This window comes from Colias croceus, chromosome 6, assembly GCF_905220415.1.
Source record: "Colias croceus chromosome 6, ilColCroc2.1".
NCBI classification, from domain to species: Eukaryota; Metazoa; Arthropoda; class Insecta; order Lepidoptera; family Pieridae; genus Colias; species Colias croceus.
In genome coordinates this window covers 3994991-4021694 of record NC_059542.1, presented here as the reverse complement: position 1 = coordinate 4021694, position 26704 = coordinate 3994991, and the positions used below count along the sequence as shown (strand labels likewise).

At 31.2% G+C, this 26704-nt stretch overlaps 3 protein-coding genes across 5 annotated transcripts; 1 reads left to right on the top strand and 2 right to left on the bottom strand.

The window, feature by feature from the left end:
* Positions 1-348: 348 nt before the first annotated feature.
* On the top strand, positions 349-4354 carry LOC123692244. Its single transcript, XM_045636965.1, has 3 exons — positions 349-1235; positions 1570-1785; positions 1874-4354. The coding sequence occupies exons 1-3, from the start codon at positions 1098-1100 to the stop codon at positions 3830-3832; spliced, it is 2313 nt and encodes a 770-aa protein (XP_045492921.1). The 5' UTR covers positions 349-1097; the 3' UTR covers positions 3833-4354.
* Positions 4355-8760: 4406 nt separating this feature from the next.
* On the bottom strand, positions 8761-12566 carry LOC123692248. 3 transcript variants are annotated; one of them, XM_045636969.1, is made up of 4 exons: positions 12415-12566; positions 12091-12168; positions 10168-10264; positions 8761-10013 (listed from the first exon to the last, which is right to left on the bottom strand). In XM_045636969.1, the coding sequence occupies exons 1-4, from the start codon at positions 12436-12438 to the stop codon at positions 9001-9003; spliced, it is 1212 nt and encodes a 403-aa protein (XP_045492925.1). In that variant the 5' UTR covers positions 12439-12566; the 3' UTR covers positions 8761-9000. The 3 variants fall into 3 exon arrangements, with proteins under 3 accessions (XP_045492925.1, XP_045492927.1, XP_045492926.1); XM_045636971.1 differs by lacking the exons at positions 12091-12168; positions 12415-12566 and adding an exon at positions 11093-11186; XM_045636970.1 differs by lacking the exons at positions 12091-12168; positions 12415-12566 and adding an exon at positions 10741-10981.
* Positions 12567-15617: 3051 nt separating this feature from the next.
* Positions 15618-20140, bottom strand: LOC123692268 (cuticle protein 19-like). The gene is made up of 4 exons (XM_045636992.1): positions 20063-20140; positions 18472-18609; positions 16082-16178; positions 15618-15867 (listed from the first exon to the last, which is right to left on the bottom strand). The coding sequence occupies exons 1-4, from the start codon at positions 20075-20077 to the stop codon at positions 15707-15709; spliced, it is 411 nt and encodes a 136-aa protein (XP_045492948.1). The 5' UTR covers positions 20078-20140; the 3' UTR covers positions 15618-15706.
* Positions 20141-26704: the final 6564 nt, after the last annotated feature.

Sequence of the window (26704 nt, the reverse complement as noted above, 5' to 3'; positions counted from 1 at the left end):
TTTAAAAATTATATTCTTATCCACACTATGTCTAACACACAACATATTCGAGATAAGAATTGGTTTAAAGCTGTCAAATACCTTTAAACATACACGCGTTTGTAGAATTTCGAATAAATTAAACATATGAATGTTTATCGAGTTCTAGTTTTTGTAACTATTGTTTTAATGCAGTTCTAAATTGGTACATTTATCGTGTATGCTGAAATTGATTATTTTATCGATATGAGATAAAAGTTTTAATTAGATATAAAATAGGAGAATGCCCATTTTTGGTATAGGTTTTTCTCATGCATCAAGATAAAAATAATATTAAAAAAAATCTCGGCAATTTAGAGGCCTTCTTACCATCGGAAAATATATTTTGAACAGGGAATGTTTTGTAAAATCTAATAAGACATGTAATTGTTTAGATCCGTTACCATAGATTTAGTATCCATTACCGCTTACATCTGAACATAGTGTTGCCATAGTAAATATTTAAGTGTATTAATATCGATTATTGTTTTCATTGAATTACAAAAAAATCAATTAACATAAAATCATTCTTTATGGTGTTGTTTATACACTGTAGGTTATTTTAACATAGATAGTGAAGTAAAATACTTGATTCCATGCAAAAAATGTTTCCTTCATTTGTCTTACGCATTATAAACGTGAATGATACATATGTAACAACTGGTGATGAACCTTTTTAATAAATAAAAAAATAATAAAAAAGATGAGTCTGTCATATCAAACGTCACATCACATTGTGTTGATTGATTTTACTCTCCACTTTAATTGTGTTTTATTATCGAATTGTGTGAAAGTAAGCAAAAGACATTTTATCTTTGCTGATTTGTCAACGACAGGACGTTTTTACAATAAAGTGCCAATACTGTAATTGCGCTAGTAACTCAGCCCCCGGAATCACAGACACAATAGAAAATCTATTGTGTCGTGGTCCGATCGGGCCGCTCGGGGCTCAATGGGCTAGCGCAATTACGCTGACGACAGGACGTTTTATTTTAGAGGTGTTTATACTTTTTTCCAGCCTGTGTTACTCTTTACTTAGCCTGTGTTAATTCTTATTTAGAAATTATTTATTCCTGAAAATGGCTAACACCTCGAGTGAGCGAAAACGATGCATAAATTGTTCTTTCTTGATACCGAGAAACATGACGAGGCATCACTTGGAAGAAGCGTCGAATTCAATGCTCAGTTTATTACGATCATGGATAGCCCCTACTCAGGTGAGCAGACATTGTTTAGTTGCTTGAATTGTACATATTTACTTATTGTTTCAAATAGGTTTTTCATTTAATTTCTTCTAAAGTCCGTAATAAAATGTCATTATTGCCCTAGGGATTAAAGTGCCACTTTATTCCCTAGAGCTTAGAGTATTTGTTTTAGATGGAGTTTACTTGACATATAATACGAATTTTAAATGCAGGTGATGTTTATAAGAATTTTATTATTACTAGAAAGAAATCCAACAGAAGTTCCAACCCTTTGTTGTGTTAACATAATATTTACTGTATTAAATTATTAAACAGAATGTACTTTATTCCAATAATATTTTTGCAGGTTTCTTCAGAAAACATCATTTGTAATGAATGTTTTGAATTACTTCAAAATCGAGCAAACACAACAAGTGAAGGAAGCATTTTACCGTTGCCTGCTTTTGGACATAGAAGAGTCTGTCTTCCTTGTGGAAATTCCATTCTACGATCAAGGACATATCCTGTTCGACATGATCGTGAAGAGAGAAATGTTTTAATTCGTTTTGTTCCACAACACCTTGTATATATTTTTGAGTTTATATAAAGTGCCTTAGTAAGTTTTTGTCTAATAGAAAGTATATCTTATAATTATTCTTAAACTCTTTAAGGTCTCAAGAATGGATCGTGTATGTGCTGCATGTTGGAGGTCAGCAACAAGAGAAGTACAAAGGCAGCAACAGCGTGACTCAAATCGCCCCACTCTGGCTGACACTGAATTAAGTGGTGATTCTGTTGTTCCTGTGCCACCTCCTCTGCCACCAACAACCCCAGAAATTGTTCAACCAGTGATACCAAAAATAATTTCATCATTGTATAGACGTGCTGCTAACACTCCAAGTCACTGTATATTTGTTGATTGTTTTGAACCTGAACGCCTACTTATACCATCTACTATCAAAGACCTAATATTGTTTAATTATAAGTTTTACATACCATCGGGTGCACGCATTTGTCGTCACCATTTAAATCATGGTTCTTGGGACCAGTTAACTTCTCAATTGAGAGATTTTACTAGTAAACAATTTGATAATATTATGACTATGATGCAGCGAGCTGCCAACCATAGATTTGATTTTTCAAATATTACATTGATGCCTCCTCACTTATGCCATTATTGGCTTGGTATGAATCTTGAACAGTTTCATGAATTACTAAATTGTATACCCAATCTAGCAGAACAAGTACCAAACGCTACTATAGCATTATGCATTTATTTAGTTAAATTAAGAACAGGTGACAGCAACAACAGATTAGCCACTCTTTTCAATAAACCTAGAGCTACATTGGAACGTTTGATTACTCAAGCTAGAAATTGCTTTATTAATGATTTTGTCCCATTGTACTTAGGATTTAATCATATGACTATACAAGATGTTGCTTCTCGGAATAGGATTATTCCAGAAGGATTTTTTGGTAATCCCCATTTACCTGCAGAAATTAAACCTGCAATTGTTATTTGTGATGCTACCTATATTTTTGTGCAAAGTAGTTCCAATTATTTATACCAAAAACAAACATATAGTTTACAAAAACTAGATAACTTAGTAAAACCATTCTTGATTGTATGCTGCGATGGTCATATTGTGGAATGTCTTGGTCCTTACAAGGCCACTACTAACGATGCTACAATCACTAGTTTAAACTTAAATAACGAGGATTCTGGTTTTGGTCAATTTTTCAGAAGGGGCGATATTTTTATTCTTGATAGAGGATTTCGAGATGTTGTGAGTGAACTTCAAGACCATGGTTTTGTCGCCTATATGCCTGAGTCTCTCCTTGATAATGAACACCAATTAACAACCCTGCAAGCAAATCGGTCTCGTTTGGTAACTATGTGTCGTTGGGTTGTAGAAGTAGTTAATGGTCGTGTGAAAAGGGATTATAGACTTTTTCGGGATGTTTTCAATAATAGAGCTGCTATGCACCTCAAAGATGATTTTAGAATTGCTTGTGCCTTGTTAAATAAGTTTCATGTTACCGTAAATGACCCACCAGAGGCTTTTGAATATGTGAGTATTGCTAAAAATAGACTTTCACTTGAAAATCATTTGGCAGTGTACGTGGAAAGTGAAAATGTCAATAGAAGGAGAGCGAGATTTCAACAGGTTGATAGCGAACATCCTCATTTAACTACATTTCCACAACTTACAATAACTGATCTTAAACGGCTTGCTTTAGGCACATATCAACTGAAACAAGCTAGGTCATACTTTGGAGAGCATGTTCGTCAATCTGGCATTTATTGGGTTCAGGTAAATAATGAAATTGATGATGATGTTCCTCTGATGTTAGGTCTGAATAACTATTTATTAAGGGGTAGGATTAAGTCCAGACATGTAAATAGTCGTAAGTATTACACTTATTTATTAATAAGTAGAGATGATGCTGTAAGAAATACTCTAGAAGCTATAACAGGTTATTGTTGCAGCTGTCTCGTTGGTAGGCGAACAGTAGGATGTTGTGCACACGTAATGACAGTGGTTTGGTACCTAAGCTGGGCTCGTTACAATGATGTAACTGCTCCGGCTCCATATTTAGATAATTTTTTTTATGAAAATGACGAATGATGTTTGCCTTAAGTCCGGCATTCACTACACGCACCGCGAGCCGAGCCCCGAGCTGTACCAATCCGTGGACAAACCCGTCATCGCCCACACACTACACGAGCGCTGAGTTGTAGTCCAGTCGACTGTGAACATTGGTGAGCCTTGCACGTATCTACCCTACCAAGGTACCGATGCTTTCAAAACGCAAAAAAGTGGCTCTAGTAGTCGGTGCAATACTTTTTACGCAGAACAAAAATAAAAAGCGCGTGTGGGCAAAGGAATGGCTGAAACAACAAAAAAAATATACACATATGAAATTGCTGCAATGCATTCAGTCCTGTGAACCACCTGATTTTGTTAATTACTTTAGAATGAAATACGAAACCTTCATGGAATTATTAAATTAGTGACGGATTGGTGCGCCTGTGAATGGTACCCTTTACGTTAAATTGGTCTACCACTAGATCTATTTTTTTGTAATATCTGTCTACTTGAAGCTACTCCCATTATGTAAACCGAATAAAACAATCTATATGAGCTCTATTGGCATTTTATTAATCTATATTTAGGTTTTCTTGAAATCCATCTCAGGAAGATTTCTGGTGCCTACCTAGTTTGTCTGAAAGCATAAGCTCTACGCATAGATTAAATATGTTAAACGAAAAATAACCTTCGGACGATAAAACACTACCTAAATCACACATAAACCTAACTAAATCGGGGTTATTTAAGTTTTGAGGTTATTTCACATTTTTCTCAATATCTTGAAAACCCCTGTTTTTATCCCAAAAAAATCAATTGGTAAAAATCTTTTGAATATCGAAGAACCCTCCAAAACCACTCTGGCATTGACGCAACACTATACTGCGGTCCATACTTTCATGGGCATTCTCCTTTAACTTATAACATATAATTCTTATAAAAAAAGAAAAATATACTTTATGAGACAGTTTGTCATCGGACGCACTTCAACAGTCATCAGTAGATATTGTTGGTACCTACATATTTCCAAAAATTCTTCTTTATATTGTAATGATTATTATCTATATAACATCAAATAATCATCTTGCACTCTTATAATTAAAAAAAAAACATTGCTAATTAACACTCTTCTATATAATATCATATGTTATCATTAGCATACAATAGCTACTCAGCAAATGCCAAGGCTTTAGAAGATGGAAGTTCGAATGAATCTAATAAATAATGTATAGAAATAATATTTTTCTCGCCCCGTTTTACCAAATATTTTGAAACCTTTTTCAGAAAATTAGATAAAGCACATCTTATCTTATACTATAAAAATGAATCACAAAATGTGTTGGTAAGCGCATAACTCGAGAACGGCTGAACCGATTTCGTTAATTCTTTTTTTATAATATTCCTTGAAGTACGAGGATGGTTCTTATGGAGAGAAATCGTAAACATGTACCACGGGCGAAGCCGCGGCAGACCGCTTGTTTAAAATAAAAATTATCAAACTCAATTATTCAAGACTTCATCTAGAAGCACTTTTGAAACGTCAGAACATAATTATTTTTACCATTTACCACCGATTAAGGAGAATAACCGGCATGAAACCCCATAGTTGCTCTTTTTAAATCGTGTAAATATTACAATTTCTAACAACATACAAATAAAATAAGACAGGTCCGTAAATTCTATGACAAAAACGAGGAAAGGGAATTGATAGTGTCATAAAATCAAAGGACAATAAAGGTCAAATTATGTCAACTATTCATGAAGAATTTGTAAAATATTTACGATACGTTTTTGTTAAAATAATGGGCGAGTATGAAATATTTCATAAAATAGTGTTCCGTTTTATTTGTAGTCCGTGTATTTCTGAATTTCATAGAATTAAGATAAAAAAAAATGGAACGTCAAAATCTACTCCGACATAAGTGTCTAACTACGAAATTGATAAATTAAATTGCGTTCCTAAAAATTGCCCGAAACGTGAATTGAAATCATAGTGACTTTCTATATGTTGATTTAAAATAGACTCAATTACTATTTTAGTCTTGTAATACGATCAAATTAGAAATTCAACTACATCTTGGTTCTATCTTTATTCACTGCATAATGTGCATTGTGCATGTTAAAAAGACTAATCGATGTGTTTTATATATTGTGTAACCCTTCCTGAAAAGAAATTTTTTTTTAAGAGATTTTCTTAAAAACGAAATAAATAGATAATAAATATATACCTACCGTGTTAAAACAAAAATAAAAAACTGACATCGACGTAATCTCTCTCTTCTCTCTTTCAACCTGTGTTCGTCCACTGTTGGACGTAGGTCTCACCCGGATAGTAGGATCGGCGTAATCATAAATGTACTTTGTAATTTGCGTAGGTATAAATAAATACATATAAATAAATTAATTTGCATGCTGATTAGTTGGTAAGATTTATCTCAGTGACAAGTCCATAATTTCATAGTTATGGACTAGTCCTCATGCTCATGGACTGTTACTAAGTTCGAAAGTACGAAACGCGTCACTCATAACGTAATTTCTCCTCCCACTAGCATACGATGCAGTCTCTTTATTAACGATTTTTATAAGATTTACATGCAATAGCCTAGTAGATCTCGCTGAGAAACGACAGAGCAAATTTCGAAGAGCGTTTTAAGACAATAGGAGTGTTATTATCATTGCGAATTAAAATAAAAGTACGAAAAGAAATGTAAAATATAATATTCACCCTAATCATTGTTTATACTATGCCCTTTTTCCTCATATTACTACTTTACAATACACATATAAACTACATTGCTTCATAAAAATAAGTTGCATATTTCACCAGTCTATATTTAGATGATGTGTTTTGATAATAATTAATCAATATTATAAATATTTTATAACTTTAGAAGTCAAAGGTGAAGGCATGTCAATCTGTGACTCATTCATTGATGTACTGACCAAGATTAACATTATGATTATTTAATTAAAATCAAGTTAAACTGGTTATGTTAATTTAAGTTCGCGTTTAAATTTCATGTTAATTTTAACCAAATTTATTAAGATTATGCGTAATTTTATTTAAACTTAATAAATTCGAATTTCAATGTATAAGTTTAAACTTTCCGTAGTATGTAATTCAAACAAATTAATTGATGATTAAGCTCATTACGCAAAAGCTTTATATAATTAAAATCTAGTATAATTACTAATTACTAGTACTAGAAAGCCGAACTAAATTGAGGCCATACAAAATGAAACACGAATATGAACATAGGTAAGATTACAGTAGATTAATGGAGTTAATTAGTTTAAATAATATTTCTAATTAATCTGTAGCTTCAACAAATATGTTTTGTTATTGTAAAAACTACTAATTATATATAATTAAAACCATAACCGAGTCTAAACATTGTATTTGTAATGCAAAACTCATAGCATGTTATGAAATCTGCATTACTTATCCGTAATTGCCACAGTTAATCATTACATATTATGAAAAGATGTTAATTCGATCTTGGAACCGGTTATGCGTAAAACTGACCGCATTCGAAAGTGTTACGTGCAAAACAGGTGCTTTCAGCAAACGGGAGAAAATTAAAACTGATTTAAATTGTCGTTGTCGCATTGCAACACTTCTACGCCACATGGACCATGAAAGTTTCAACTGCTATGCCTATATCAGTAAGTGGCAGTTGGCAATATTGCTGTGGCCTTGATCGACATTTTTTACCGGTAAGGTTCTATATTTGATGTTATTAATTGGTATCTATAGTTCTTATTCTGTACAAAAGTATTTTTGTACTTAAAACTGTATAGAACTTTTATAGTATTGTATTATAACAGTAGATTACACAATATTTCTTTAATATACATCGTTTATGACGTTACAACTTGTCTATTAGAAATGAAACTCCTCCCAATAACAACAGCATTCCAACAACCATATACATATGTTAGGTCATTAGTTCATTTAAAATGTTGAACCAGATGGCCAACAATGGGATCGTTGTACCAAGGTGAGAGAGTGTTGTATCGAGTGTGTCAGCGGATTGCGACAATGGTAGTGGTGTCATGGGCGCGCCCACAAGTGAATGTCCTAGTACATACGTTACTTGAATAAAACATTAATCTATGAATTCGTGGGATATTGTGTCCAATTTGGCGCGCGCTTGGTCAAGATACAAAAAGAGATAATGTCATTTTTATCGTTGGCAGGGTTGCCATTTATATTTTATACTATTTATAATCAAATACAGTTGCTTAGTAATAAATATATCAGTTACAATCTAAATTACATATTATACCAGGGAAGTCTTCTCCGAATGAATATAGGGCAAGCTATCACACAATTTTTGTATGTGATAAAGTTGCTGTTTAAAAAACCAAAGGAAAGGGAATTTTATAAATTATCTTCAGTGTCCTTGTAAATCAAAACCAGTTTAACACTCCCGCTCGTTCCAGTTTCATTACTTTCACTATCATTGTGAGATGGCTTGCACAAGCGTATATTAACTGCTGTCAAAAATAATTGCTCAGTAACAAAACAATTGCCTGATTAATTACGATATTTATTTTTACACCACTTAGATCGGCGTCAAAACTACTTTCTAACTTTGATGAACATAACATTTTTTTTTTTATCCTTCATGTTGCACTGGATGAGTTCTGATTTTGTTTCTAGACCTTTTGGGATTACGTTTTTAGATTATTTTCAATTACAATGTATGTAATCCTACATAGAAAGATGTAAATTGATTAAAATTACTATCTATGCTACTTGAAACCGCGGTTTTAAATTCGCAACAAATAGATTGTGTTTAAACGCTTGGCAAATGTAATTTGAGAATTTAGCATGTGTAGTGAGAGTATTTTGCTACTAGTATGCTCAACTATTACGCAATTTAAAAAATCTTGATGTTACCTATACTTAATTATACATTTGAGGTTCCTCACATAGGTTCATAAAAATAAAAACAGCAAACCAATAAGTAAATCTTTATTATAATATTTAAAGACTTTCTTCTGTACACTTTAAATTAATCTTAGTACTTAGGATCCATTGAAATTATATTAAAAATATTTACTAATAAATATAAATATTGAAAATGAAAGGTTTAAGATAAAGTCATCCTTAAATTAAATAATGAGACATTCTCTCAACCATTCACGCACACAGCTATAAACAAGTCAACAAACACTTATTCTAATTTGTATCCATTGTTCTAAATATCAAATATGTCTAAAATATTTATAATTGGCTTCTTTTTAACTACCTTCTTTACTACTTCTTTTTGAGTGCCAGTTGGTCTAGGCGGTTTTTGGTATCGGTCATCTTCAAAATCATCATCATAGGAAGAATAAGGTGCTCTATGATCAAAATCTTCATCTGATTCTGGTGGATAATCATCTACGACTCTTTGTGGTTTTTTGAGTTTTCTTTTGGGAACTAATACATAATCGTCTAGATTTTCTGGATCAAAAGGTTCTGGATGTTTATGTGGCTTGTACTTCTTTTTTGGACGGGGAGGAATGTAGTCCGAATAACTACTTTCTGGTACGTCACGAGGTATATCGCGCACACTGGAATATCCATACTTTGGCGGTGGCTCATTATAATCATCAGGTCTAAATGGCTTAAAACTATCTGGTTTATAGCTGTTTACGTATTTTTCAGCATCTATGGATGACGCTTCGGGTTTGTATTTATCATGTTCATATCTAGAATCAGTAAGAGAAGGATACTTTTGTTTTCTAAAGTCTGAGTCTGCGATGTTACCATAATAATTAGATACTGGCTTATGCTTCTTTCTGCAATTTGGATCATAATTATACCCCATATGACTATGAGCAGGAGCATCGAAACTATCTTCATGAGGATGCTTAATATCTATACTATGAGTGTATTCGCTTGGCTCTAAATCTGAAGGATATTTAGGTCGTTTAACAAATGAGTAATCTTTAAAAAGTGATTCATATGGATGTCTTTTTCTTTTCCTGTCACTAGTTTTGTAAGATGATTCTGAATCTGCTTCCTCAGAAAAATCATAATAACGATCGTAATCTCTGAGTGCTTTGTCTTCCATGTACTCTGGGTTGTTATTGTTGTTCAGTTGTTCATCTTGTGCTTCGTTTTGGTTGCCGTTATTATTGACTATTGCTGTAAATCCTGTATTTGGGCCCGCGGAATAATCTACAGTTCTCATAGAACCATCTGGTTCTATCACACTGTAGTGACCTGAAAGCAAATAGCATTTCATAAGTATCGAGTACATTATTAGAAGTTTAAAATTAATTTACTATATAGTTCAGCTTTCATTTGAAAAAGTTTCAAGGTTTTTATAATAATTATCTAATACTATTGTTATAGTATTATAGTATAAAGTAAATACCTTTAACAGTGTCACCTTCCTTCTCTTCCCATACAGCCTTTACGTCTCCAGTTCGTATATCAGAGACTCCATATCCAAATGAATAGCTTGGATGACCCTGAAACGAGAAGAAATTGATTGATGTCATTTTCAATTTCTAATTACATGTTTCTATTATGTCAATGTTCTTGATAAAAAACAGAATGCGTATAGAGTAATAACATCGCGTGAGGTGGCCTAGTATTTAAGTACGTAGTGACAATGCGTTGCATGCTAACTGACTGTTTAATATTCGGAATATTCAATGAATCATTTAATTGTTTCCATAAAATTGGAATTTCAACTTTTATTATTAAGTTACATGTGAGAGTAGGAGTGTCACTTTGTCTAATGCTAGCAGACGTATCACGCTTTCATCTCTCAGTACTGTTACACTTGACGAAATATCTAAATGTGAACTATTTATTCTGCATCCTGATTACCCCAACTTATTTAATGTTAGTCATTACATAGTAGAACTAGATCGTATTCTATGTTTGCAGATATGGTTAAGTTAAGGTTAGAATAGACTTAAGGGTTAATCATCGTTTTTACTTTTAAATGTGTACTTTAAAGTCAGTACGTCGTCGTCGTCGTCACTGATCGTGTATAATTACAGTTAGAATTAGATTGAAAAACAAGTTCTTATGTTTGTAAACACGACTCGTTTAAATGTCACTAGCCCGCGGCCATTTCAAGTTCAAGATGAGCCGGCGCGTGCGCATCGCGATTTAATGTCAATGACAGCAGATCGTTGACTTTCAATTTCATGCCTTTTTTTTTTCTATTTGTAAGCGTGAAATATGCAATAACGGCAATATTATGCAGTAGAACCGTTTAGATAAATTGCCTTCTCTATTAATTGGTAAGATTCTAAGTAAAAACTTGTCTATACTCTGTTAATTACTTTGTTTGAATAAACATTTTTCGAATCGTGCAACTCTTTCACTTCAAAGTTTTGCACTATATTTAAATGTATGATCTAGTTTATTGAATGAATTATATCTTCATAGAAACCGAGTCACAATTACTAAAGAGAAAAGTGGGTGAACAACACCAATACTGGTTGATAAAGTTACAACATCAAGTCACTTTCGATAGGCATTTATAGTGCGACATATTACGCAGCCTTATTTCAATATTTTATCAATCCTTATTGATTTGTAGTACCAAATCTTGTGAAATATTTGTTCTTAACCTTTCCCTGTATTTTGTGTTACTTTACAAAGATAGATAAAGTGTGAATTCAAGAATGAAATGATAATTGTGTCGATTTAAATACCGCTTATATGATTGCTTTACAGATTGTGTTGCAAATATTTTTATTCTTCTTATTCTGTAAGTTTTCAATTTCGCCACTAACAAAAAAATTCATAGTCTGTTATGTTATTCGTATTATACAAAGGATATCCTTTGTATTTGTAAGAGTTTTATTCTTGGAAAATCATCCTAAGTACATAGGTATATAGAACCCATCGAAAAGTAAACAATTTTTATTTCCATGGTTGTTTTGATTAGAAATAAAATTATTTTACTTTCAATAACAGTGATCATCATAAGGAAGGTTATTTGTTGCGGTATGTTCATAGAACCATGACTACAAATACTACAATGTAACGCTTAGTTGTTACTTTCTTCGTACTTTTTGTGGTTAGCATAGACATTAACACTTGTAGATATGTTCCTATTCTAACTGAATCTTATTGAAATGTAATTATGAAGAATTATAAGTTTTTGTTATAAATTTTTGTTTTGAGGATATTAAGAGAGAAGATTAGTATTTTATATTTAAGAATATCCTTACAACTATAATTACTACAAAACTCACAATATTCTTTATGATTTTAAATTACTTATTGCATTTAAAAAATACTTAAAAGTATGAATTTTTGACATTTTACTCACTTCATCTTGTTCTTGAGCTGTACTATCGTCTATACCGTATTCTTGACACACACATAGCAGTACATTACAAAGAAGTACCTGAAAATATAGGAATGAAAATAAGATTTATCTAACATCTAGCAAAATTTTTAACAATACATAAAATAATACTTAACTATATCTACAATAATTCGTTATATTATAAGGAATACCAAACTTATTGGATATATTTAACTTAAGATATCTACTTTTAAATAATAATGACGAAGAGATATACATGAAAATTACACATTACAAACTGCTCAAATCATTACTATTATGAAAACAAATCTTTTAACAACTTACCAAGATGTTATGTAGCTTAGCCATAATCACAATCTCACTATATCATTCACTTGAATTCAACATTCACTGTCACTGAGATAATTAAATTTATTCCTTCGCGAAAACCAATATAAACCTGTCCATATCCAAAGTAGAATGTGAAGATGGCCATTGATGACCACCACCCACCTATTTATAAATACACACATGTGTACACCTCGGGTTATGCGTACACACGCACACATTGACAAGGAATGTTAGAGGGTACTGGTAATCACTTTATTGTCTTAGGAATACCACAATGCTATCACCCCGGTAGGAAGCTTTGTGTTTCTTATCTGTTGAGATAATTATTGTGTAGGAAATAGTACTTTCGTATGTCAGAATACAGCAATTCCGCAATTAAATGTATTTTAAATGCGTGGATACACAAAGTTTGTACTAGGTTTATCCCGAAAAAATGTTCTTTATATCTACATGATTAAACAAATTTTTTAATTAAACATCAACTAAGAAATAAGAAATACATAATAGGCAGAATTAACTCTATGTTGACGACGACAGTTGTTAATTTTTGAAAATTTGACAAACAGACATGTGGATTTGTTTACAATTCTTTTATATAATGTAGTAACAAGTCAGTTTATAAAAAAGAATAACATAAACAAAAAAAACGCATTCGGCATTGTTAGCACGTGTTCAACTAGCTTGACATTCGAATTAATTCAGTAATTAAAATATTTCAGTGTAGCATTACATGTGTATTGCGACAGACAAATAATGAATATAACTTAACGCATATGTATGTATGAATGCAAATGTATGAAAGCGAACGCTATACGAGATAAACATAAGCAATATATAGCAATTCGAGATGAAAATAGAAAGAATTCATAGAGACTTCATTGTAAGATTTCATATATATACCTATACCGTACTTAATTTTTAAGATATTCAAGGCAATATCGTCTTACACTACAGATATTTGTTAACAACCATCCATTAAAAACAAAAAGACTGAGAAAATATCTTTATAAGTAAAAAATAAAAAATTTTTCTATATTCAGCATGACTCGTTCGATAAAACGAGATTAATTTTTATGACGGATTGGATGTCAGATTGGAGTTTCCCGCCAATTGTATTATAGGCAAAGGCGCGAAAGAATACAATCGGAAAGTCAAATAAAAAAAAATCGGATAAGTTTATTGAATAAAATAAAGTAAAACTAAATAATAAATTTGACCGATAATAGGATTTTTGAAAAAAAAAATAATAAGGCCAAATTTTAATTTGTGTTAATTTCCAATTCGTGAAAAAATATAATAGGTATAAGGTCAACATGAAGGGTAAAAAGCAGTTCTTAAAATTATTCAAACTTGCTATATTATTAAATTAATCATTAAAAACCATTTTCCTAAAGTTACTTAAATCATAAAAAGCGTAGTATTGTATGTAGGTATGACATTATTTCCTTGGAAAAGCTGCCAATGAATAAATCAGATCTGATACAGTTTTCTTCTCTTCAATAAATCTGGCGTGATTGAAATAAATCTTTGTTATTATATTTTATGAAATTTTTGGGTAGGTAAGTACTTTTGATGCTATTTTCCATTTTATCTTTTTTATTTGAAAATATATTATTAGTAGTCTATTATATTGTGAAAATTTTCAATTTCAATCCAGTAGTTAATTATAACTAAATGAGTATTAGGTATAGTAATTTTAAATAATTATTTTTATAAATAGGTAAAAAATGTATTATCACAAGAAAATGCATAATTTTAATTTATATATGACAAATTCCTAATACACCCAATAAATCTTCTAGAAATTTCCAAAGCTATTAAAATGAAATACGTTCATACGGATGTATCGCTATCCCTGAACCGATGTTACGATTAAAGCCATTTAATATGAAGCATTGAATAAACGCGTTACATCAAGAGGAACACATATAGGTAATTGGACTAGTTAACAACTTCACTTAGAAATTCTGAATTACTGTAATTCCATAGCATTGTGTTATGCCACCATATTGTATATAAAATTAATTGATTTCCGATTAAATATATCATAATCATATCACGATAGTTTAGTATATTTATATAAGAAATAATATTCTGATATAATATTCCACGAATATGTGAAAGTAAATTCATTATTATAAAAAGTAGATAAGGTTATTTTTATAAAAGGAAGAATATCATAAATATTTTGCCAATCCATCATTTCTCTATGTGTATCAATAACACACATTTGGTAAGCACGCAAATTATTATAAATTATATTCAAATAAATATATAATAATATTTAAATTATTTAAATTAGTTATTTGTGTTGCTTTTAACGGAATGAAATTATCAAAAGATAATAAGAACGGTAATACACTCTAACAGTTCTTATTATCTTTATATATCTAAAAACTGAAAAGTGAAGCAATGAAACTGTTATTTGATGAAATTATTATCATTTACTAGGCTATCCCTCTGGGCTCTGAGCCCGTCTGAGATGAACGGGAATTTAAAGCTGTATGTTTTTATAATATCATCGAATAAGAATCTAAACATTTACGACATGCTATGGTTTCATAAAATGTAGAAAAGCCTGTGTCTTTGCTATAATATAGGTAAGTTCTATTATATGACTTGCGAATAATGTGGCTAGGATATTATAATGTAAGAGCAGATTCCTCTATTTCATACATTAGGTAGTAGGTAGGTACTATCCACACGGATATGTCTAAATGAACAGACAGTCGTTGATGTAGAACATACATAATGATATTATTAGGTACACTGTGTCCAATTAATTTTGTGGAAAAATTACACATTTGACATAATGATCCATCAATACTGTTTTTAATTCACTTTTAATATGTTCCGCGTTAAAAAACTCTGTCGACACACATTATTAGTCAAGCAAATAGCGATAGGTGTGATCTTCGCTAAAATTTTCGATAAAATTTTTATTGCAATATGAAATATGTATTTGCATAAATTAACGCGCATCGACAATTATTATGGAATAAACAATTAATACACGTACAAAATGGAAATAAATTAAATCCAATAAATGTTTTTGCCAAACAGATTTCTTATGATATTTTTTATCGTAATATTGGTTTAGTTATCATAAAATAAATGCTAACTAAGGAATAGATTTTTTTTTATGTGGGCATAAATAAAATTCAGTTGATATGTAAAAAAATGTTAAACAACTTTATTTAGTACAAAAAAATTGATAACGACCACAAATTATAAATATTTTTGAATTTCGAATAAATACTACGATCTAAATTTAAAACAGCGCCATCTAGTGATAGCCATGGTAGCCAGCGTTAAACTGATTTCCAAAAAATTGCGCGTGCTGCCCTCTACCGATTCTTCTGACAACCGCGTTGAATCCATTGATTTTATCAGCAGTGTATTCGACGATACGAGTAGAGCCATCTGGTTCGGCGAGTGAGTAGGCACCTGAAATTTACAATAATAATTATAACTTGGTTACTCAATTATTGAATTATTAGGTTCGAATTTAGAATAATGAATGACAATACTAAAGAACACTTAAAGGCATAAAAGCTTTACAAACTATGGAAATTCTTCGTTTTTGGGAACTTCAGATAAATGTTAAGTTTAATTTAAGTATAGTACTTATTATGTTAATAGTAAATATAATTATAATTACCTCTCACTACATCACCATCACGAGTTTCCCATTGCGTCTTGTGGTCGCCGGTATGTGGGTCACTCACGGAGTAATCAAACGCATATTTGGGACGAGACTGAAAGAAACATACAGCATTAAAAATAGTAGCGATTTATAAAATATCCGTCTCTAATTAATCTAATATTAGGTACAATACTTGTGGGCTGATGGCTTAAAAACATGTAGGTACCTACAGCCCAACGTATTTTTTACATTCTCAGATTATGAACAACAATTTTTTCCCTATAGCGACCTCTCGAGCAATATTAATTTAAATGTGCAGTATTACTGTTTACAATACCTACAATTTGACATAACGTTTTATAAACTGTAGTATCACTAGATGGCTCTGAAACTATAACATAAAACCATATTTTTTGGTATTTTTCAGTATTATGGCTGATTAGGGCATGCAGAACCGAGTCCGGTTCCAAGTTTCTGAAACCCGGTTCCAAATCGAGCTCGGAACCGGGTAGAACCGGGTAACCCGGTTCTTTTATAATACCTCGGAAAAAATACGAAATTAAACAAAAGTAACTGTAAAAGTACCTGATAGGCCTTTTATTTTACGCGGCTTTTGTCTTTTTTTATTAAATTAATAAAGAAACAAAATTTTAATACTTCTCTTTATTTATCAGTCTTATAAAAGTACCTTGTTATCATAATATCACATATAAACTTAAACCTTATTCATTAACTGCAAACTGTAAAACAAAAAACCGGCCAAGTGCGAGTCGGACTCGCGCTCCGAGGGCTCCGAACAAACCTATTTTTTATAATTTGGTAACTTTAAAATTTATGTTTCTAGCAATTTTTCCTTTATCTGTGTTATAAGACGTTACTTTTACCAAATTTAAAGGCTCTGCGTTCATGAGAAGTATTCTGTAGGTTTTGAGTCCCATGCGAATGTGGAAATTCGCGAAAATTTTCGGCATTTACGGCTGTATCTTTTGTTGCGTTGGCTTGTGAGTTTGACTTTTTCACAGCATCAAGGGACTGGAGACTTGAGTATTCGATATAAATTTCAGCTTGATACCAATAACAAAAACATGACTGGATTATTATATGAAACAGTAAAATCAACAGCTTTTTCAAATTCACGACAAATCTAATAAAAATATTTCAGTAGCCTAATTTTTGTCATTTTTGAAGCCTAATTTTTAAGCTATTGCATAGCTTCTATCGCGGGCCTTAAGCGCGAGGATCGAATCGAGAAATTCCGTAACGAAAAAACCTCACGCTCCCCACTCCGACGGGCTCGGAGGTGTGGCTTGAAGGCATGCTATGCAATAGCTTTACCGCGGCAGTCCCAGAGTGCCACACGTCTTTTTTTTTGTCATACACCCGTAGGAAACTTATAGCATAGACAACCAATCAGAGCCACGCTTGAGGCGGGGCACGAAAATTCGCGATGCACGTGAGTCTGACGTTGCCAGATAGAATAAATTTGTTAAAATAATGCAGCAAAATATCTCTAATATTTTATATTTTAATATTTTGGTCGGAACCGGGAGAACCGGGTTTCATACTATTCAGACCCGGTTCTCAAGATCATCAAAAAACCCGGGTTTACCCACGACACAATAGATTTTCTATTGTGTCTGTGATTCCGGGCGCTGAGTTAATGCACAATTTTTGTAGGAATAAATGTTTATAGACATTTTTTAAACCATAAGTGGTTTCGGACCTTGCGTAAAACCTGTGATTATATGGCCTAGCTACGGAGCTACGCATATTCGTAGTGACGCAAGGATCGTCACGGTTTGTGACAGTTGAATTTAACGTTTTGCATAATATGGGCTAGGGAATCTAATTTACAAAATGGCCCTGCGCGTATTACGCATTTTGGGTATGCTTGAGTGATCGTATATTATATCATAATAAGTGTGTGAAACAATGAAATGACTATTTGACTACAAAGTGAAGATTCTAATAGCACAGAATATAGGTATACGATTGAAGTAGTATAAAGATAAATTAAAGGTGTTACATTGACTAATCCGTGATGGGATATATCAATAAAATGATATAACGCATAATACATGCAATTACATTACTCAACTTATCTATTGAAACGAAATCTTTAAAAAGCACTCATTTATGATCGGATCTTTCCAAAAATAACACCAGGTCTGCATATATCGGTATAACGAGGTCAGGATGTAACCAAAATATTGTTAGTGAAACTTTTATTACATCGTCTCAAACTTTTTGGTCTGTGTGTGCGTGACGCACGATACGTACGATAATTATCGTACAAATACGATAATTTTTAGTTAAATGTCTATAGTGTGAAAAAAAGTTTCACTTTTACCGTGGTTTCATAAAACCACACAACATTTTTTTAAACATATTAATATTTTACTTACATAATATCCTCCAGTGGCCGAATGGATGTTAGAACTAGCGTATCCTGGATTGTTCGCTGCAAAGCCATAGCCACCTGTTCCAGAATAACCGACGTACCCAGCATGCGCTGCTACACATACGGCCAAGAACGACACTACCTGTAAATACCACATTCATTTAAATTATTTATTTATAATGATGTTTTAACATGTAGGAACAATGTTCAAAAATAGTTCAGATTCCTGTTCAGATAAACCTACTATTAATAAATTCCAGAATTACAATCTATTTATTATCAAAAATACAATCTATCGACCTTCACCTCTTGTAAAAATCCATTAGATAACACAGGACATCAAATAACAATAAACAAAAATGAACTTGCCACCATGTAAACCAAATAAGGTCGCATTGTCTATTCACATACACGACGGAACAATGTACGGACAATATGTCAGTATTTAATCTTACGTAGGAGATTAAGAAATATAACAATGGGGCGCATAAAAACAAACGCAGGAAGCGTTATAGGTAATAAATGAAAATAGACGTATTCATTTTCCGCTTACATGATTCGATTAAAGCTATTCTCGTTACGTGTATGATGGGTGTTGACAATGCAGGAAGGATGGCTTTTCGCACTAAATTATGTACAGTAAATGAGTAATAGGTTTCGTTTTAATTAGGGCATTAGTTTAACTGCCGGTAGAGTGCAATTGCTTCTCATAATATGTGCCAGTTGACACGCTATTAATTGTTGTAGAAAATGTAAAGTGCAAACACAATATTTTTGTTGAGACATTCATTATGATCAGTTTTATAATACTGCATTTACTATGAATTTTGTTGTATTGCATATCACACCATAATATGAAGTTAAAAATTGTAGCAATCTATAAATGAGTAAAGGTGAATGATTTTTAACTTAGATATTTATGAATTTTGTCCGTATTTAACATTTACAATAAAAACGTACCATCAAATATTGACATAATACTATTAAATTTTAATTTATTAAAATTCAATATTCTGATAAATGAAGTTTTTTGTCCTTTTTATTTTTAATTTTCAATGATTTTTTTTAAAGTTTAATTACTCAAGAATATGAAAAGCTAATTGCAATTCTAAATAAGAAGTAGAACAAATTATATGCACTTAAACAAGTCTGGTTATTCCTATGAAGTCATAATAACCACTAACATTTCAATAAAATCGATAAAAACGACATAAACGCGCTCAATGCGTGTATAGTTTATAATAAGTAGTTTTTATTTGAAGAGAAAAATCAATGTTTTTCTCTGCAATAGGCTGATCGTTATGTACCTAACAAATTATATTAAATTATGTGTAACAATAAATATGTTTACCAGTAATACTTTTGTCTAAAATTACAATAAAGGCACTGATATAATTTAACTGAAGTTATTGAGTATTGCACGATTATACATATTAAAATGTCACTTTTAAACTGTCAATTGCATTCAATAAGAATACATTTTGAAATGGTAGTTTAATACGTTATTCGACGAATAAGTTTTAACCGAGGATTGAAAAATCAGCCCTTAGAATTAAATGTATTATTTCACTATAATCACATATCACAACACTTACTTGTACACCACGCATTATGTTCCTCCTTGAGTACAACAGGACTGAACTAACAATGATGGTGGTTCTATTCCGCTTCTGTTTATATTAGTTCTGATTACACCACTATGGCGTATACATCCTAATCATTAAGTAGTCAAGGAAACCCATGAAATTAAAGTATCCTTTGTATTGTTATACCTATGTGGAACATTTCATCTTTGGAGAGTAGCACTGACCAATCAGGTTTAGGAAAGAATAATTACGATCCTAAAAATTAGTTAATACTACAAAGAAAATATTTTAGGCATCCATTCATGCAAATTTGTATTCATACACTTAGAGCTTTTTCAATAATTAATAAGTAATTTAATTCGTAGTTTGAACATTTATTAATTTTTATTTCTACAGTAGACTAGTAGTATTATGATTGTATTTTAGCCAGACCTAATATTTAATGTTCATGTAAATAATTACACTTGAGAACACCGAAAACTTTAAAAAGCATTGTTTTAAAAATGTTTGTTGTAATTCCAACATTATTCTCATCAGAAAATAGTGTTAAAGTGATAACTTACTTAATTAAAAAAAGAACATATTTAATTGTATATATACAAAAAAATATCTTATAATTAATTCCTGAAAATATAAGTTTAAGGCAGGTATTCTGAAAAATGGCATCATTTGGACTTCCTTAATTGTCGGAAAGGGAATTATAATTTTCTTCTGTGCGAATGTTCTGAACAGAAACTTTTAAATATACTTAATACGATCTTTTATGAAATATGAATCCTGAAATAAGAGATGATTCAGCTTTCATTATCACCATTAAGACAAGGTTACTTTTTAGACCAGTGACCGTGTGAACATACCTAGTTATTTCTTGCGCCCTACTTTCTTACCAATAGCGCTAATAATATTATACGTAACAAGTTTAAACTTTTTCGAATTTTCTAGCATTTTCAATAATTATTGTGATAAAAAGATGCCTTATTTATGTTATTGTGATTAAGTATATCACTGAAAATAACTTCTGATATATCAGAATACTTATACTTATAGAAGAAAATATTGTTAATAAATTATATATAAGTTAAATAAGCTTATCGTAGATAATAAATAGAAGTTTGCTTATTTACCTATGTATCATCGAACTGATGACATATTGATGCAGAAGTTAAGAAATAATGAATAAAAAAATTAAAAATATAATATTTAGAATAGATCCAGTCTTAAATAGTAGAGAAAATATAAACTCGAATACAAACTTACTCAATTAAATATTTTCATATTTAACATCTTAAGAAGCGATTTTCAGTCATACTTCGTCAAATTACAGAACATCTTAATACTATAAAGAACAATGTGTTTTATTAAATTACCCCTATGTGACCTCTATATAAAAATATCCAGTGTTTTTTTTTTAATGCGATTCAAAATTATTTTGTATCAGCGCCATCGTGCGGCAACTAGCAAAACTAACTTGAACATCATACAGAAATACTTAACTTCGAATAGCGGTTCTGTTAAGTTAGCACTAAGTTAGTAATCAATACTGACTTGAAAGTACCAGTTGTTTTAAAGTTATTTGCATAGAGGTCGCTACTAGTCAATATGAGAAAATGAGAATAAGCAACGCGAACTTTATAGGGCAGGTATTATTATATTTCTTTAACCCTTAAATTTTTTATCATATTTGTTGTAAATTAAATCAATAGCAAAACCTCTTTTAGCTATATTCGTATGGCAATGCATTAGTAATATCATTCTCCGTAGAAACATGTTCATAGACAAGTGGTGATGAATAAACTTAAAAGTCTACAACTAGCAATGAAGAGAGGGTTGCTAGAAATTTCTCTGCGTGATAGAAATAAGAAAATTCTAAGGAAAACTGAGTAAACTGTCACTGCTCATAAAATCTGTTAAAAGTGGAGGCCACGAAGCTCGTTGAATGCATGCTCATTGGTGTTTGGAATGGCAATTATTCACCAAAAGACGCACAATTGGAGGCTCTCCCGCTATGTTTTAAGAAGATTTAGTTAGATAACAGTAGATGAGCAAAGCCAAATACAGCGATTTGTGAACATTTTTGGGACAAGGATGGACCCATATTGGCTGAATGAAATCCGGAATACTTAGTGTTTTTATACAATAAAAATACATAATGCTTTTAAGTATGGATCGTGAATGAAAGCAGAATGACTTATGTATTATCAAAATATTAATTAAAGATTTGTGATTCGTTCAATAAACACATTTCGTAAAACGGAAAAATAAATTGGTATTATCTCATTTTAATTATAAAAATAGTTTATCTACATAAAAATATTAAATGATGCAATAATGAAAACAAGTTGCCTCATACATTATTTACATCTCTGGTATAAAAGAAAGACTACTTCAGGTTTTAATGTTTAATATTCAGTTCATTATTTTGTGTTTATTTCATTACATTACCTTATATTCTTTAAATTATTGTATTTTCTAGAGCATGTAAGGTCATAAATACAGCTTAAAAGTAATATAGTCATGTTTCGTGTTATCGTCAACTATCTATGCAAAAGTATGAAATAATCAAAAGATTAATTTTACCCTTTCCTTTTTTTTCGATAAAATTATCAGCATCATCATATATATATAATAATCAACATCAAAATTAAATATTACGAAATTATAGGAAATATCAAGTAAACTAAGGTTAAGAAAATAGTTATAGAGAATGGTTTTAAACTTTACTTATTTAAATCCGCTGTAACGTACCATCGCGATATATTTTGTCGTTTGCCTTCTATCGTATTATATTTATAAAACCTAAATTTGAATTGGTGTAGACTTTTCCAATCTGATACTGATTCTGAAGCTGAAATCGTAAAATATTGACAAGAAACTTGATATAAACTTGAAACTCGATCAACAATAAAATAAATAAAATTATTCTATAACGGTCACAATACTACGTACGGGCAGTTTTTATCATTATACTTAATATACAATTTTGTACGATAAAGGTTCTTAACGTATCTTTATATTTTATAGAAAGGTCAATACGCAATCAATTTGTCTTTATTTTGGAGAATCAACGTGTTCTATTTTACTTTAATAGCCTTTAAATTTAAACGGATTACTCATACGAATCCATAAATAGTATAAAACAGACTTTTAAAACAGAATTTAAAATCCATACTAATATTATAAATTCGAAAGTAACTCTGTCTGTCTGTCTGTCTGTCACTCAATCACGCCTAAACTACTGAACTAATTTTCATGAAATTTGGTATGGAGATATTTTGATACCCGAGAAAGGACATAGGCTACTTTTTATCCCGGGAAAATGACGCAATCCCGGAAATCCTACGGGAACGGGAACTATTCGGGTTTTTCTTTGACTGCGCGGGCGAAGCCGTGGGCGGAAACCTAGTTACCTATATGTATACTACGAGAGTAGGTTCAACTAGGTACACATAATTATTTAAATATCCACATACTTATTTAAATCAGAAATTCTGAGCTAGATTGATTTACTGGACACAAATAAGTTTATAATAAGTGCTAACTGCTAAGACATTATAATGTTTACAAATTGCACACGTTAATCATTCAACAAGGGCAGTATAATATGCTACTATAATATGAGATTCTAAATCAATAGGACCTTGAATATCATTTTAACTATGTAACAAAAACTTCTGTTAATATTTATGTAACCTCAACTATAAAAATAATAACAAAAACACAGGAAGGAGTACACCTACAGTCAATAGTTATACTATAGTATTTATAAAAAAAAATGTTGTGTGGTTTTATGAAACCACGGTAAAAGTGAAACTTTTTTTCACACTATAGACATTTAACTAAAAATTATCGTATTTGTACGATAATTATCGTGCGTATCGTTCGTCATGTGACATGCGCTACACAGACCAAAAAGTTTGAGACGATGTAATAAAAGTTTCACTTTAAAAAGAATAATTTATAATACATGACTAATTACAAAGATACGAAAAATATAAAGACTTTAAAAACAGTATAATTCATACTATAAGGTATAATTATTATATGTATTATGGTTTAAACTCTATAATTAACCCACGTATTGTGTTCTCTGGCAAAAATTGATACATTAGCTATAACAGACAAATTTGGCAAGTAGGAGGCCAGTTAAAAAAACTTTTAATGTTTGTTTATTTATTTTATCATATCTTATAAAGCGTACGGTAATCATTACATAGAGCTAGTTGAGATAGTTATGTAATACGAAGACACTGGTCTTAAAATTCAACTAGATACAAGTTTGATGCAGACAACTGTGCCACCATAAATAAGGTCATATGATTAGTTGGATTATTAGTTTTTGTTGTATAGTGTTGAATAATTGCAAATTTCTTCTTAGGTTACCCTAAAGTTATATATGCTATAACGAAAGATTTATGGTACATAAAATAATTAGTTTATTTAATTCACGACATTAGCCGTACGATATTATGTTTTGTCACGTATTTACGACAAGTTAACACCACCTTTTTCAAGCACTATTATACAGCTATAGACTAGGTATTTAACTAACTTCAATAGGTATTTGGAAATATTAAAATGTGAGGTATCACTTCGACACATAAAACCTAAAGAGTAGAAGAAATTCGATTGCTCAGGTGGGATTACAGGTGGCCGAGAGGCTAGGAACTAGGAGTAACCCCGTCAAGGCGAAAGACGCGGGTCCAAATCCCGCTTTAGGATCGTACTTATTCTTTCTATTCCTCAGAAAATTTCTTAACATTAAATGTTTTCACAATTAGTTGCAATTGATTCGATTAGCAACATCAAAAGTTGCATACATAAATCGGACTGGAGTGAGCCGCATTAGGTAAAATTTTACCTTATATATTAACCAGATGACATAAGACTGCATGATTAGATGCATCGATCAAATATGGAACCATGTTTCATGTTACAGTACCCTTATATGTTGAAATTGTTGCAATCTTAACGCTGCATTTTGTAAATATCTGGTGACATTTCACTGACTCCCCACTGATTCTTTCTTAATTTCTTAGACTAATATTTGTTGAAGACATATAAAGTGTTCATGTTTTGAAACATAATGTAACTTCTCTTTTAACAATATGTTCCCTTAGCTAATTGCCTAGTCTTTTTATTTACGTTATTCTTCGTAATCTTTTTGCTTGTATTCAACAAGCTGATGATGAATTTAATTTTTAAAAATATTTTATCTTAGCAAAAACTCGTCTCACTTTTACTCTGAAAAAAGTACTTAGATTAAATAAATGACTTCTCAAATCCTATTTCTACTAACATACAGAAAGGAAGACGAAGCTTGACATTTTAGCTATTGAAAGTAGGTTGTGACTCTGATTTAAAACACTTACTAGCTACTTCTGATTTCCAAATAATGTTCACATCAAATGTAAAGTAAAGAGGTAATGTAATAAGTGCTTCATGTATTCGAAGATTGTATTTATTTCACATTGGGAGTAATTTTAATTCAAACAAACATGACAAAGTATTTGTTTGACGTATACTTTGTTAAGCATACTCCTCCTTGCAAGCATAAAGACATCGTTGATGAGATAAGAATAAATTTTTGTTCACTAAAAAGCTTTTCCCAAAAGGAGTACTAATTATGTACCGTAAATAATAAACCAAGCCACACATGAACAGCGTCGAGATAATTATACCCCAGCCGAGTTTAAAGTTAAGTAATTTAACGCATGGCAATCTCGTACTTCCAGTTGAACACCTTTAACGTCTTATTCTAATGACATATTAAATACCAGGAATCCCGCAACCCACATTTTGACGATGAGAATCGTGACAGGAACGTCAGACCGTAGCATGCGGTCTGTCAATCTTTCTGTGTCACCTGACCATGTAATTTATGTGATGCCGATGACACTAGGCCTTGTGCCCTTTTCCATTGTTTGCGTGATGGCAAATAATTGTAGAATGAAAACCTGGAATTATTTTCTTAAAGTTATAAAAACAGTTACAAAGGTATAAAAACAGTTACCTGATATTAAGCTTGTACATTTATTCAAAAGTCCATTACTTACGAAAAATAATATGATATCTCATCCTTTTTTAAATGATAAAGTACTATTAAACTTAATTGAGACGACTTATTAATAATATTCACAACAATTGGACTAAACATTTCTTGGAATGTGAATTGTGAGTATCGGAAAAGTTACTAAAATAATTGGATCTACATATTTCCAGAAGGAATTCAGAGTCCCGGCAACAATTATAATCGAAGAAAGAACAAGAAAATTCGAACCATCTCTAAATATCAATTAGAAAATTTAATTATTGTCGTAACCGACGAAGCTTTGCATAATTCATTATCACAATATATTTCTCAATAAATATACATCAAAATTTATTACAAATTTCTGCATAACAATGCCCTAACTATTGACCGATGACGTCATTTTTCATAGTCTCTAGCACGCCTTTACTGTGTCATACAAAGTATGACGCGCGGTATTGAGGTAGGTCAAGATCACTTGCGCTTTCATTGAGAGTGAATGTGAGAAAGTCGTGACGTCATGGTGTTTCTTCTTCGCGCTTGGTTAAAATATTTGCTAGGTGTAATTTAGACCTTAAAAGTTTGACTATAGAGTTTACTTTTTTTAATGTCAATGGCGTATT